At 46.1% G+C, this 14,668-nt stretch overlaps 1 protein-coding gene across 1 annotated transcript; it reads left to right on the top strand.

The window, feature by feature from the left end:
• Positions 1 to 580: 580 nt before the first annotated feature.
• trhra (thyrotropin-releasing hormone receptor a) lies at positions 581 to 12,648 on the top strand. Its single transcript, XM_028790901.2, has 3 exons — positions 581 to 1,109; positions 5,007 to 5,837; positions 11,540 to 12,648. The coding sequence occupies exons 2-3, from the start codon at positions 5,058 to 5,060 to the stop codon at positions 11,963 to 11,965; spliced, it is 1,206 nt and encodes a 401-aa protein (XP_028646734.1). The 5' UTR covers positions 581 to 1,109; positions 5,007 to 5,057; the 3' UTR covers positions 11,966 to 12,648.
• Positions 12,649 to 14,668: the final 2,020 nt, after the last annotated feature.

The following is a 14,668-nucleotide window of genomic DNA, read 5'->3' as shown; positions in this document are numbered from 1 at the left end:
ATTGGGGGCATGAGAGGGCCCACTAACTCCTCATTCATTAGCCAGACTCCCCCCACCAAAATGTTTTTTATTTAAGTCCAAAGGGGACCCCCGATCAGCAATAACTCGAGCCACTCTAAACTCAAAGGAGAGGGGACCCCCAACCCAGAACTCGCCTCTGGTCCACACAAAAGTTGCTAATGTTAAATGCGGCTTACAGCTGGCCCACCCAAATGTTTTCAGACCCCCAAACCTTTGCTATTGCCCCTTGGCACTCGGATGTGGAGTCGTGTCTGCCCACCCACGTTATTTCACAGACGAAGTGCGCTTCAGTTGACTGACAGCCCGAAGCCCCTCCCCCTTTTCCTGCCTCGCGCCCGATGCTGCAGGGAGCGGCGTTTTCGGGAGACGGTTGGCCGTACCGGAGCTGAGAGTCGGTAACAGAGTCTTAAGTCAAGTCAGTCGTGTTGGGGTTCAAGAAGAAGCAGCCGCACTCGCGTGGACTCGCATATAGCGCCTGTCGTTTGAGCACATACCACCGTTAATCACAGTCAGGATTTCTTCCCAAATCTCCCAGAAGTTATCCAGTTCACTTCGTGATGTCAGCCTGCGATACCGTAAAGGCAAATCTCTGCACAAATCAAAAGCTTGTCGCCTCGATGTCGTGAAGGAGTCCGTAGGAGTGTCCTTAATTGATATTTGGAAATGCAAACGCGCCGGTGCGTGTGCTCAGTGCGGGCCATTTGGAATCCGCCTTCTGTGCTCGCACTTCACTGCTGCGCTTTCCTTCGCCTCTCCATTCCTGCGCATTCCAAGAAAGACAGGCGCCTGTTCACCGACAAAACCCGCACGGAGCCCGAGAGAGCGAACCGACCGGCCATCGGCGACTCGCACCCCTCGGCCACCCCGCGGCCGTGCTCCGGTGTCACTCCTGGCTTCTCGTGGGGCGTCGCCTCTCTTCAAAGGTGAACTCGGAAAGCAGGAAACTGGAGACTAACGGTGCTGCAGCACTGGGTGGGCTTACTGGAAGGATGAGGCGGTAGGGATGCCGGGGTCCCCAAGTATTGCGACTTGCAAGTTTGGTGTCACTTGGAAGACTGACGTGGCGAAGACGTCCGAGTGACCGAGTGGTAAGTTCTTTAATGCAATTGCACCAATTTGGCAGATTAGGACATTCCAGACGGGCTTGTAATTCTACAAAACTGGAATTAAGTTGCGAGCAGATCGACCGACCGACCGACAGTCCGTTCATCTCTCCATCCATTCGGGCAGGGTCGCGTTATTAACGAAGGAAAACGACGATAAAAAGCTGTGGCAGGTGGTAAAGAACCGTAAGGCGCTATAAAACTCAAGGTCAGCCCAGAAGAAGGTTTGTAAAAAGCACATTTCACTCAAATAACAACTCCCGAGCCGACAGGAACGGCACGCCGGCGGCAGCCCCACTCCTCCGAAGGGGACGCGCGGGGGTTTTCGGAAGATCGACTTTTAAGTATCTGAAGAGCTGCGATCGGTCCACTAAAAATAAAAAGAACAGGCGAGCTAAAGAGGCAGTGGAGGAGCTGCCTAAAGTAAGCAATGGGATAAAAGCAAAGGCGCTGTAAACCGAGCGCCGTCAGAGGAAAAGCCAACAACGGAGCTTCACACGAAACCAGGAGTGCAGTAGACATGGAGGGGCACACGGGGTAGGAGAGGAGAGGAGAGGCGCTGTATTCACTACAATTAGGACAAGCGCTGCAGCCCCCCTAGATAAGAGGAAACTGGGCGCCGTAGATCAGTAAGACTGGACGCGGACATTCTGAGTGGGCTATACACCCCACGGACTGACAGCTGAAGGCGCCACATACTAGAAACACCGAAGAACTGCATACAGTCACATAATGACGGACCTGCCTCGACGTGGACGAATGAGCGCTGCATGCGCAGCAAACGGTAAACAGGCGCAGGGTGCGAAAAAGGAAACGGCCGAAAGAAAACAGAAACGGGGCATATAGATAGACGGACAGGCACGAAAGGTCCTAATTACAATATTATAGTAAAGTACTGCAGAGAGTAAAACAAAGAGCTTTATATACAGAAGTATAGACAGAGAGCTGAATGGGTATAGCTGTACATGAAGGGGAATACAAACCAGATAAGCAGAAAGACGGGACAGGTGGACAGGTGCTGTGCATACATGAAAAATAACGATAAGCTCATTTCAAAAGACAATGAAAAGGCGCTATATATTAAAAAAGGAAAGGCGCTGCATAGAGTAAAAAAACAGATTACTATGGCTAGATGCAGACATTTTAGTAGTGTCATATATAATCTAGATAGATAGTTGAATGCATAAATGAAACGCACTATATACAAGATCACTGAAAACACTGAAGAGTCGAATATGGTAAAAAAAACAATTTAAAGGTCCAGATACAGACATTTCTATAGAGCCACACACAACACAGACAGATGAATAGATGAAAGGCACTATACTGTATGTGCTAAATAGGAAAGGTGCTGTACAGAGTAAAAGTAGGACATTTCAATACAGCTATAGCACAATATACAGTAGACAGAAAGATGAGCAGATAAAAGGCACAATATATCAGTTAATAAAATAAAAAAAACCAATGAATACGCCTCATCGTCGACTTTTCAATAGAGCCGTGCCCAATATACTGTAGATAGACTGGCAAATGTGTAGATGAAAGGCACTATATACTACAGGAATGGTGTAAAATAGAGGTTAGTATTGGCTAGATGTAGACATTTTGATGGAGCTATATACAATATAGATAGACAAGTAAATGCATGGATGAATGGCGCTATATACTAATAAATACAAAGATAGGAAAAGTGCTGTCTGTACATTAACCCTTTGCGGTCGTTAGGCCAGAAAACTGGCCTTAGTAAAAAGTGTGCTATAGGTCGTCAGGCCACTGCTGGTGGCCCTGCAAGTTTCTGACCGATTTGCACAGTCGCCTGGTCGAGAAAGTGGCCTGTGTTATTCCTACGTGCTTGAAAAAAATAACTGCTGTAATTATTGGCGTTTTTTCAATAATTAATTACGACTAATGTAGCGTGATGTTGAAAATTAAATACGACTGCAAAGGGTTAAAATAATGATGTAGAGCTACACACAACACAGGCAGAAGCAGAGGCAGAGGCAAAAGGTGCTGTAAAGTAAAATAAAGATGAGTGCGCCTAGAGGCGGAAATCCCAATTCAGACAGACTGACGCACAGATGAAAGGCGCTATAAATTAGGTAAATAGGAGAAATGCTGTTGACAGTAAAATAACAAGGATGATGGCTTGCTGTACCCAATGCAGATATGTACTGTAATATAGACAGACAGATGCTGAGGTGAAAGGCGTTATATATACCTGACAGTTAGATAGCAAGGCAGCCCTATGGTGTTAAAAATGAGAATGGATAGCGGCAGACATTTCAGCAGAGCTACAAACAGCATGGCCGTATGGATGTGTAGATGAAAGGCGCTACATACTAGGTAGCTAGAAGGATAGGAAACATGCTGTGTAGCTCGAAATAAAGGTTCCACGTCTAGATGAAGATGATGAAGACATTTCCATGAAGCTCTGAGCTCTAAGGCTGGAGTGATGGATGCTTGACGAGTGCTGTCACTGCACAGACTCGTTTGATAAGAGAGGCGGACATGTTGACGGCACTCTCCACAGCAGAGATTGACAGATGGGCACACACACAGAGGAGTGATTTTATACACGCGGGCACAGCTAAGTAAAGATTAACGCAGCTGGATGTGGAACTGTCAAGCGAGCCAAATACAATATAGGTGGATAAGTGCACAGATGAAAGGCACTTTATACGTGATACTTAGGAGAAGGAGATTGTCGTGTTCTGTAAGACAGGGCGGTGTGGATCAACGGCTCGGGCGCTGAACTTTAACTTCCATGGCTGAAGATTCAATGCCCACCTTTATCTGTGCTTCTACTATAAAACAAAAAAATAACAAAAAACATAAGCTTGACAGGTAGAACAGAAGGTAAAGGCCAGAGACCACGAATGGAGTCATCAGCCAGATACGTGGTGACGATCCGTATGGTTTGATCAAGTGGTGTTAAAGAGCCTGCGTAGAACTAGGTGGAGATTATTATCAGCGTATGGCCAGATGAAGAGATCTCACAAGTGTGCAGACAGATGGACACTGCAATCAATAAACGTAGAAGAAGGACAGGTGTTATCTACCGTAAAGCAAATTGGTATACTAAAGAGATATTAATGGGGCAGATGAAGACATCGAGAGGTCAAAGGTGCTCTACTAGGACGGAGAGACCTGAGCAAAGCCAGGTAACCTCAGCAATGTCTCAAAGACTCCTTTGGTGTCCTCACTGAAGGCCCCCCGGTTTATCGGGTGCTTATAATAAGAATATAAGTTTAATGTCACTGTGCTCTGTACAATAATTATTGTATAAATCCACTCACCTGTACAGGCCAGGCCAAAGTTAGCACACAGGGGCTCTCGGCATTTAGAACTGCATTTGAAGAGAGAAGGTACAACTACGAAAATGGGCATTGGACTATTTCTGTATGTTAGAGATGAAGTGGAATCCTCTGCTGTCCTTGTTTGGAACCTCAGTAAGGGCCAACATGTGGAGGAACCAGTATATAAGACTGGGGCAGCAGCCAAATACTTCGAAGCCAACGGATGGATGGGTGATATCGTCATCTGTTCTGAAAAGCCTTCCAGCACAGCGACGGAAAATGGCAGACTGTATACATCGAGATCCCACCTCGATAAAAGTATTGTCTTGCTATGGCTTCCTCAGTCTGTAATGCCGTGTAAATTGTCAGTAAAGGAAGCTAAGTTATTTTCTCTTATGTGATTTTTATCGCCGTATCACTATGGGAGGGATATCGCCTTTTAATATCATATCTATTTACGTTCAGGTTACTTAAAACGGCACAATTACAAAAGAACTTACAGTGCTTCAGCTTTAGGATGTTTGCCTGCGTCCTCCTTCGCGTCGAGGGTCTCCTGACTGTGACGTTCCTTCCTTCTCTTCCACAGAGTTGGACGCCAATGTCGCTTACACACAGAAGGCACTAAAGATTTGTCAGCATGGAAAACGTAACATCTCCTCAAGATAACCAGACGGCAAAAGAGTGGGCAGAGCCGAGCACCGAATACAAGGTTGCGAGCACCCTGCTGGTCATCATCATCTGTGGGGCGGGCATAGTTGGCAACATAATGGTGGTTTTGGTGGTCCTTACCACCAAGCACATGAGGACGCCTACCAACTGCTACCTGGTGAGTCTAGCGGTTGCCGACCTCATGGTTCTGATCGCGGCGGGCCTGCCGAATATCACCGAGAGTATCTACGGGTCCTGGCTCTATGGCTACGCGGGATGTTTGTGCATCACGTATCTGCAATATCTGGGCATCAACGCCTCTTCTTGCTCAATCACTGCCTTTACAATTGAGCGCTACATAGCCATCTGCCACCCAATCAAAGCCCAGTTCCTCTGCACGATCTCCAGAGCTAAGAAGATCATCGTCGTCGTCTGGACGTTCACCTCCTTCTACTGCATCATGTGGTTTTATCTGTCGGACACCAAGCAGCTCCGATACGCCAATGTGACGGTCGTGGTGTGTGCATACAAAGTGTCTCGTAATCTTTACCTGCCCATTTATTTCTTGGATTTTGCATTGTTTTATGTGGTGCCGTTGATGGTGGCCACAATACTTTATGGACTCATTGCAAGAATTCTGTTCCTGAATCCTCTTCCCTCCGATCCGAAAGAAAACACAAAAAAGTGGGGGAACGATGGCGGAGCCAAGGCTTCAAAGCCTAAGTCATCGAGCAGGTGCTCAAGTAACACGGCGCTGTCGAGGAGACAGGTAAGAGTCGCCAGGGCAAAGGGGGTTTGGGGGGCTGTCTGTGTGGGCATAAACTGCAATGTCAATTCACGAAGGTCTCGGCTTACCACCGTGGATCTTCATCACTTGATTTCAAATATGTTAAAAAGCTGAAGCATTAGATTGAAGTTACTGGTCCTCCAATCCAGTGACCTGAGATGAAGACTGGACTCCTTCATGTGTGTCTCTTCGGAGGGTCCTTGGGGGCCACTGGTCTGACTTTGTGTTACTCATGGGGTCCCGAATGAGGCACATAACCTGCATGTCAGTTACGGCACTCCGGCCATTACCCGAGGGTGATCCGGCTCGTAAGATCCTCATTGTTGGGGACCCGAGTGGCTGGACCAGGCCAAGGGGTCGCCCACGTAACACCTGATAGAGGGTCATTTCTGGATGGTGGGACTGGACTGCGTGTCTACCTGGGGGGGTCACCAACTGGGATCCCGAGCTGTGTTCTTCATGTGGTGGGTGCGGCAGTGTGCTGTACCAGTGCCAGCCCCCCAACCTGACCTGACTTGGTCCTTTGAGATTTACTAACATTAGACAGGAGGGCAGTAGTGGTCCCCTTGGAGCTTTGAGGTTGCAGACAGAAAGCAATGTCATTTGTTTTTCAAAATGTCACCTGACAGGTGTCCCCAATGCCTGAAAAACATGATCTTGGAATTCAGTGATTTTGACAAAGTGGTCTCCGGAGCAGCGTTTCTGCGGCACTGCTATAAGCACATAATAATACGGGTTGGGGGGACACCCTGGCGTTATCATGACCTCAGGCCTTTTATGAGTTTTGAGCATTTGAAGGATTCCGGCTTATTTTTGAAGTTGTGGACTCTAAGTGGTAGCGTGACACACAATACGTGTGGGCTGGCTGCTGAAGTTCACTACACACTCTGGTCCTCTCCATCCATATCCGCTCACAGACTGTGGAGGTCTTAGCGGTGTGCTATTAAACAGAATCAAAATAATTAGCCGGCAATTCACGGCTGCCGCTTTTTCCTATTTGCTTTAAAAAAATGTTCTCACCACCTAAACTAAACACATTAATGAAGAGAGTGGAAAAAGTGTGGGCTGCTATTCACAAAAACTGGAAACTGAATGGTGGAATAAAACAGTCAACAAGTCTTACCTGACATTTTGCCTTTGGTGGTCTGTGTTGCTTTGTTTGTCAGATTCATTTATTCAGACGTGGCAGCTGCTTAATGTCCCTTAACTGAATGATGGAGTGTCTGCAGAGACTTAATTAATAGAGCCGCTGACGAGGGCTGCTTAAAAACTCCGATTGTCACTCGCCCACCGCCTTCTGCTTCTTGGGACCGGATCAGGGATGTGTGGAATTCTCCGGGGTGCCAGCCCTAGCCCTCCCGTTAGCCAGCTAAACAAAAGTGTGGCGCTCGGATGGCAGGCTCTTCTTGCACTCAGTGCTGGTGATGTGGGCATCTTTTTGACCTTCTTGTTTTTGCTTTTTGGAATTTTTGGGAATTACCCAATGCCCGTTTTGTCGTGTGGTCTTCGGTCAGCTTGTCTCACTCTGTGCTCAGATAATGGCGTGTGACGTCTGCCAAGCTTGACGAGGTGTCACTTTTACTCACTGTGAGTGAAGGTCTGCTGTGGCCCTCACACCCCTCTGATCCAGGGTGGCAGTCTAATAAACGGCTTCCACATCCAGGGAAGTCAGCAGGCATGCCAATGACCCACAAATTTCCCACTTCTGCCTCAGAGAAGTAGTGACATAAAATAACAATGCAGGACCCCTTCAAGGCCCTGCCATTCAGCGAACTTTAGATCCCCACACAAGGATCCGACATGAAGACTTTAAATGGCCCGTTAGGTCAGTTGTGGCCCTTGTTGTTGCTCCTTTCTAATTCTATTTGCATTTATCAGACAAAATCCCACCAGGGTCCCTGTGCCCGGCCAACTTTATTGACAGTAGATAACCTCAGGCCAGTCATGACGGTGACGACTCCTTTGATTATCAGATTTCTTAGGGTGCAAAATTTGAATGGCGAGATGTAAGAGAATGAAAGTCAGGGGCGTCACTAGGGTTGGTGTCACCCAGGCCCCCCACAGGCCCCTGGGCGACATGATGAACAGAGCGCTTCACTGCACACGTAAATGAAACTTGTCGTGAAGAAGTGCTAACTTAAGTGGACTTAGTGATTGGATTCGCCTGAGCGCCAAATGAAAGTGCTGCGCGTCGTGATGGTGACCATTACATCGAGTCATATTTGATTTCGTTGCTCTCGCCCAGGTCTTTAGCCACAGCAACTGAAACCGAGAAGGTGCCGATGCCAGGGCAGACACGGGGTGTTCAATGTTTCAGTGCGGCCATGAATCATTTAGCGACTGTTCATATGACATCACTTGCATTTTAAAGCCACCGGGAGTGACATTCTCTCATTTTCACTCCTCTTTTATGATTTCATGGCTTTTGGGTAGCAGCCATGGCACACGTTATGAATGATGACACCCTCAAATCTGTAAGCCAGCTGTTAAGACCAAAAGACAGGACAGAAACAAATGTGGGGAGATGTTTATTAAAAATAAAGAAATTGTAAATCAGGCCTCCGTGACTCTTCAGCACTCAAACCCGAGTCTCCGCCAGTCGTGAACTAAACTTCCTGAGCACCAGAGTCTCGAAACTGACTCAAGATGCCCTCTAGAGGGGGAAAACCATCAAACCCCAGCTAGTCACGAAAGGGCACAACCTAAAACCTTTATCAATAAAAAGATGGACTTTTTAGAAGCTCGATTAAATGAAAATAAGCTCCAAAGAGTACAAAAGCAAAAGGAGTTGTCAGTGAAAGAGCGAGACAATCCGCAGCAAACAAGTGTCAATGCACAATCGTGAACGAGGCTCTAAGACCACAGCTGTAAAAACTTGTTTTTTGTTAACTTTCTGGATAACAAATTCTTTGCTCTTGTTTTATGACCTTGAATTTCTGATTGTGTCTTTGGCTTTAATGAAAGATCCATTTGACTTTGGCGCCCGATTCTTGATTATGCATTTCATTTTCCTCTATGGCTGTCTATGGTGCGTCGGTATAAAAACTAAACTGACATTGCAGTGAATCAGTCGAGAATCTTCTAGTTAAGTCCGTTTATCTTAGAAGAAAAACTAATAAAATAACAATGGTGAACCGTCATACTGGCCAGTGGAGTGCAAGAGATTTGAAAATGGGAGTTTTATTAGCAAACAATCAAAGTGCATTGTTTTATTTCAACAGTGGGCATTGCTCAATGGCTGCGGTGGGCTGGCACCCTGCCCGGTTTTTGTTTCCTGCCTTGTGCTCCGTGTTGGCTGGGATTGGCTCCAGCAGACCCCCACGACCCTGTAGTTAGGATATAGCGGGTTGGATAATGGATGGATGGATTTGCTCAATGGTGACCTAGAGAGAATCCCGACGGATGAGGTATAAATTTTTTCTTTAAAGAAGGGCGTATTTCATTTGTAAAGGAGCTCAGTGTGGTGCTGAGGTGTCACCCATTGCACGGCTGCACTTGGGCCCCAATCTGGGTGTTGGGTGAAGCAATGAGCTGAAATCAGCGCATGTCCCTGACCACTCCGTCTCTCTTCACTACAAACAATGAGAAATAAATAAAAGGCTACAAGCAGAAAGTGTTTTAACATCCAAATTAACATTTAACAGCAAACTTGTGGATGTACTGTGGAAGTCGAGAGCAACGATAAAGAAGTGGAGGGCATCAATGGAGCCGAACGGCTGGGGTGTTTGTGTGTTTGTCCGACTGTCTGTCTGAAGCATTGCCGGAGAGCAGCCTCTTTAAACTTTTCAGTCTTTCTTGTATCATTGTTTTAACATCGAGGAAGCAAAAGAGAATTTTTAAATTAAGGTCCAGAAGAAGAGACAAGTCGATGACGTGCAATCATCAAGCCAAAATGAAAACAGCCAAACACTTTAGTCCGAAAATCCATCGAACAGAAGTCACAACCAAGCATTAAGTAGTTAAACACACGCTATACTTTTGTTCAGGGGTGTCCAACCCCAGTCCTGGTGGGCTGCAGTGCCTGCAGGTTTTCCTTGCAGCCATCTTTTTAATTAGTGAGCCATTTTAGCTGCTGATTCACTTGCTTTGCCTTCGTTTTAATTAACGTGACTCAGACCCCTTAGTTATTTCTTTCAGCCAAACAATAACGAGACACAAAACAAACTCACCTGAAAATAAGGAAAGGTGAAGGTCTCGGTCAGGTCACCAAAACATCTTGACGGTGGTCTCAGAGAAAACAGAAAGTCAACAGTCTGCTGTGGCAGAACGAGAGCAGCAACAAGTCCTGATATTCAGTAACGGCTTTAATTAACAGCAACAATCGGCTTCTCATGAAGAAACTGGTCGGGGTGAAATTGGCTGGAGTTTGACGTTCCAGCTCATCTGTTGGCTCGTTTCACGTCTCATTTCTGTTTGGCTGTGTCGCAGGTGGCTGGGTGCGGCCCGCAATCAGCCACCTATTTAAGGAGCCGCTGCCCTGCAATCAAGGCGGGAGTTGGGTAAGAGGTGGACAAGGCCGGTGCAGAGGGGGCGAGGAGAGGCCCTGTGAGAGAGAGAGAAAGAGAAGGAGAAGTGGCTCAGAGAGGAGCCTGGATTGGGAGAGACTGTGGGGGGTTTGGTGTGGTGCACAGTGACTTTGTAAATAATAGTGAGTAGTGTAAATAAACGTGGTGATGGAGGAAAACGTGTCCGCCTGCCTGTGTCCGGGACGCACCCTTTCACAGCTGCCATTTAATGAAGAAATGAATCAACTGAGAGGACTGAATCCTTAAAAACAGGGCGATAAAAATGAAGGGAAAAGGAGTTAATTAGGAAGTGAAAACTGGTCAGTGATTAGGAAACGGGTGAGAATGAAAACCTGCAGCCCCTGCGGCCCACCAGGACCGGAGTTGGACACCCTTGCTTTTGTTAGTTTCTTTCTGTAACCTCGGACTCAAAATCGCCTTTCACCAGCTGAAACCCCCACTGAAGTCATGAACCCTCATAACAGGGACAATGGGATTCACAAAATGGTCGACGCCCAAAGAAAAATAAAATGGCGGCACAGAACAACGCTATTAAAATTGTATTAAACCTCAAAGTGAAATGGTTTGAAATTGCAGACGTTATTTATATTTGGCGTCTACGTGATGTCCATCTTCACTGTCACATCTTTTTATTATTCTTACCCAAGGTCACCAACAGGACAGCATTTTATTTTTCCCTCAAGGGCGTTAAGGGTAGAATCTGTCCTACCATCGCTCCAATGAACTTCATCTAATGATTTTTAATTTTCAGAGGTTTGGTCTGTCCAGGCAGTATCAGGGACGTCTATGGCTTGTTGATTGTTGCTGTGTTCAGGAAGTCTTAGATTCTCACTCATTTTTAGTATTAATATTCTAATTGCTTGATTACATTTTACCAGTGCAGGTTACTGTAATTCATTGTTTAAATTTTGACATCCTAAAATGACCGATTTTACACGAATGAGCAGCTTGTCACCAGTTTAATGTCTGTGTTTCGTATGAATGATTTCAGCCAGGGGATGGCGTATTTGAAACAATTCACAAGCCCCTCCCTAATGAAGGTGCAGGATGTTGCATGTTTGTTTGCCCACACAAGTATGAATGTCGCTGGACTCTGTCCACGTGACCCAAAGCACCTTTTTCCATGAGTGATCCCTTTTGTGTTTCATTTCCTGGCAGGTGACGAAGATGTTGGCTGTGGTGGTGATCCTGTTTGCTCTCTTATGGATGCCGTATCGAACGCTGGTGGTGGTCAATTCTTTTCTGTCCTCCGAGTATTCAGACACTTGGTTCATCCTGTTCTGCCGCATGTGCATATACCTGAATAGTGCCATCAACCCGGTCATTTACAACGCCATGTCTCAGAAGTTCAGGGCGGCCTTCAAAAAGCTCTGCAAATGTAAGAAGAAGCACTCGGAAAGGCCGGCCAACTACAGCGTGGCTCTTAACTACAGCGTCATCAAAGACACGTCCAATGGAGAAAGTCCCGACCACTTCACCACAGAGCTCGAGGACATCAGCATCACCAAGCACTTTCTTCCTCACAAGAAGCTGTCCTTTGACGAGTCGAGCTCAGCCGACAAGGTGACATTCAGCAATGTGTGACTTGCAACGGTGACTTGGGGTCAGTGATTTGTGTGATGTTGAGCATTAAATAAAATCCTGTGTAGAATTCATGTTACGTAGGCACTGCTGACGTAGTGTAGACCCGAGCACATGGTGCCTTTGCACAGCTTTGTGATTTAGTAAATGTTTGTGGTGGAATTTACATGTTTGATCAGACTTGGAGCTTATCTGATGCCTTGTCTCTCTTCTTCTGTGTTTGGAAGACATGAAGGACCGTGAGGGAATCCCTGCTTCCACTGGGCCAGCAGCTTCATCCATGGACTGCAACCTTAGGTGGGGGACAAACGTGTCATACGTGTCCAGCTGGCAGGTTTAGAAAGGTCTGGAAAGGTCATTCTGCTGACACAATGGTGACAAAAGGAACCACAACAGCAAAAATCAATCTTAACGCGAAGAAGAATTTTATATTTAGTTTGAGTCCAAAAAAACATTCAGCACAATCCACCATCAGGCTCTGCTGGGAGATCCACAAGCAAAGTCCATGGAGATAAATGCAGCAGCTAGTCTGGGGAGGAAACGCAGTCCTACATTTGAGAGAACCAGGAGATGAAACGATGATATCAGGAACTTGAAATGGGTGACGGTTAGGGAGGCCAGCGAACCAGAAAATCAAAGTCAGCACCATGTGGGAGTCTTCACCTCTTTACACTTTTCTTCTCTTGTCCTAAAATCAATTTTTCCCTCTCAGTACCTGAGAATGACAATCTGAAATCAGGATTTTAGGAAGTTTGCATATTTATGAAAGATAAAATACAGAACAATATCTTGGCACAAGTATTCTGACCTTTTACCCCATACTTCGCTGAAGCCCCTTTGACAGCCATTCCAGTCTGGAGTCTTCTTGGATTTGACGTGCCAAGCTTCACACACCTGGATTTGGAGATTTTCTGCTGCTCATTTCTAACAGGTTGGATGGGGACCACTGGTGGGTGGCTGTTTGATGTCTGATTGAGTTCAAGTCTGGACTCTGGCCAAGGCCCACTTTCATTGAGGATATCTCCGTGTTTTGCTCCATTCACCTTTCCCTCAACCCTGACTGCTCTCCCAGTCCCTGATGCTGTACCTTTATAATGGTCTCCTCCAGAATTGACACCAGACAGTTTAATCTTGGCTTCTTCAGACCAGAGAGTCTTGTTTCTCAAAGTCTGAGAGTCCTTTAGGTGCCTTTCAGCAAACTTGCAGCTGGGGCTTTTAGGTGTTGTCTGGCCACTCTGTCATAAAACGCAGATCGGTGGGGTGTTGCAGTAGCGGTTGTCCTTCTGGAGGTTTCTCCCATCCCCACACAGGTACTCTGGAGCTCAGCCACAGTGACCACCAGGTTCTTGGTCACCTGTCTTACCAAATCCCCCTCACCCACAAAAGCTCAGTGTGGCTGGGCAGGAAGCTCTTGGAAGAGTTGTGGTTGTTCCAAAATCCTTCCATTTCAGAAGTATGGAGGCCACTGTGCTAACAGGAATCTTCCACACTCTACACCATCCTGTCTGTAAGCTCTGCAAGCAATTCCTTCAACCTTGGGGCTTGTTTGTAAGTCACCTGTGGGACCCTCTACAGACAGCTGTGTACCTCTCAATCATGTCCGGTCCAAACCGGCCGTAGTAACACCGCAGCCATGGGCCACAGAATGGGACATTCCTGAGCATTTCAAATTTCAGGTGTCCTAGCAGAGCCTCTGAACATTTGTGTCCATGGGACGTTTCAGTTTTTTTTTATTTTAATGAATTTTCACAAGTTCTTAAAATCCTGTTTTCGCTTTGTCACTCTGGGGTAGTGAGTGTCACTCGATGGGGACAAAAATGAATTGAAATGAATTTAACCCACGGCTCAGAAGACGAGGCGCTATAAATGGAGATATTGAAGCGCTGCATCAGCATACATCTGCAAAAGGTAAAAAGGAAGATCACGAAGATTAAAGGCAGATTTCAATCTGCGGTTGATGGTTACGAGTACAATTTCCTCCAAAAATAAAAGTCTGAAAAGCTGAAACTGTGAGGCGTGATATGATTAATAAGACTGTGCAGCCAAAGTGTTGAGTCTGTCACCTTTGGTTCTATTTTAATAACCCTTACCTGCTCTTGTTTTCTCTTATATAAATGTTCTGCTGCCAGATTTACAAAGAAACTAACACTACGCCGGTCAATTAAATCATTTACTGAATTTCATAAAGTCATAGATTGGTGGCACCCTGAGCTCCGCCAAACCACTCTTGGAAAGCTTATTGCTGAATGCTAGTGTGTCTGTGTGTGTGTGTACAGTATTTATATATATATATATATATATATATGGTTGAAATAGTTTACTGTCAAATAAATGCAAAGAGTACACGACACGTGTTTCGCCTCATTCTGGGCTCATCAGGTGTACACACTCCACTGCACTCCCTCTCGGGAATCGAACCTCGGACGTCAGCATCAGAGGCGATGCCCCTAACGTTGCGCCACGGCGTGTGGTTCGTTTATTTGACAGCATGTAGATCGGGGTAATTACATTCATGGCATTCTATGATCTACTCCTCACAAACTGAGGGCACCGTGGCGGATGTTAGCAGATTGCTGGCCAACCACAAGCGTTACCTGGTAGGTAACCACCCATACAATCAGATTGTGACACAGACTACGAATGCCATGAATATATATATATATAGATATATATATATATATACTATATATATATTATAATTTTTTA

The sequence above is a fragment of the Erpetoichthys calabaricus genome, chromosome 13 (genome assembly GCF_900747795.2).
Source record: "Erpetoichthys calabaricus chromosome 13, fErpCal1.3, whole genome shotgun sequence".
Classification (NCBI taxonomy): Eukaryota; Metazoa; Chordata; class Cladistia; order Polypteriformes; family Polypteridae; genus Erpetoichthys; species Erpetoichthys calabaricus.
Note: the sequence above shows the minus strand (reverse complement) of the source record. Positions and strands in the feature narration are given on the sequence as shown.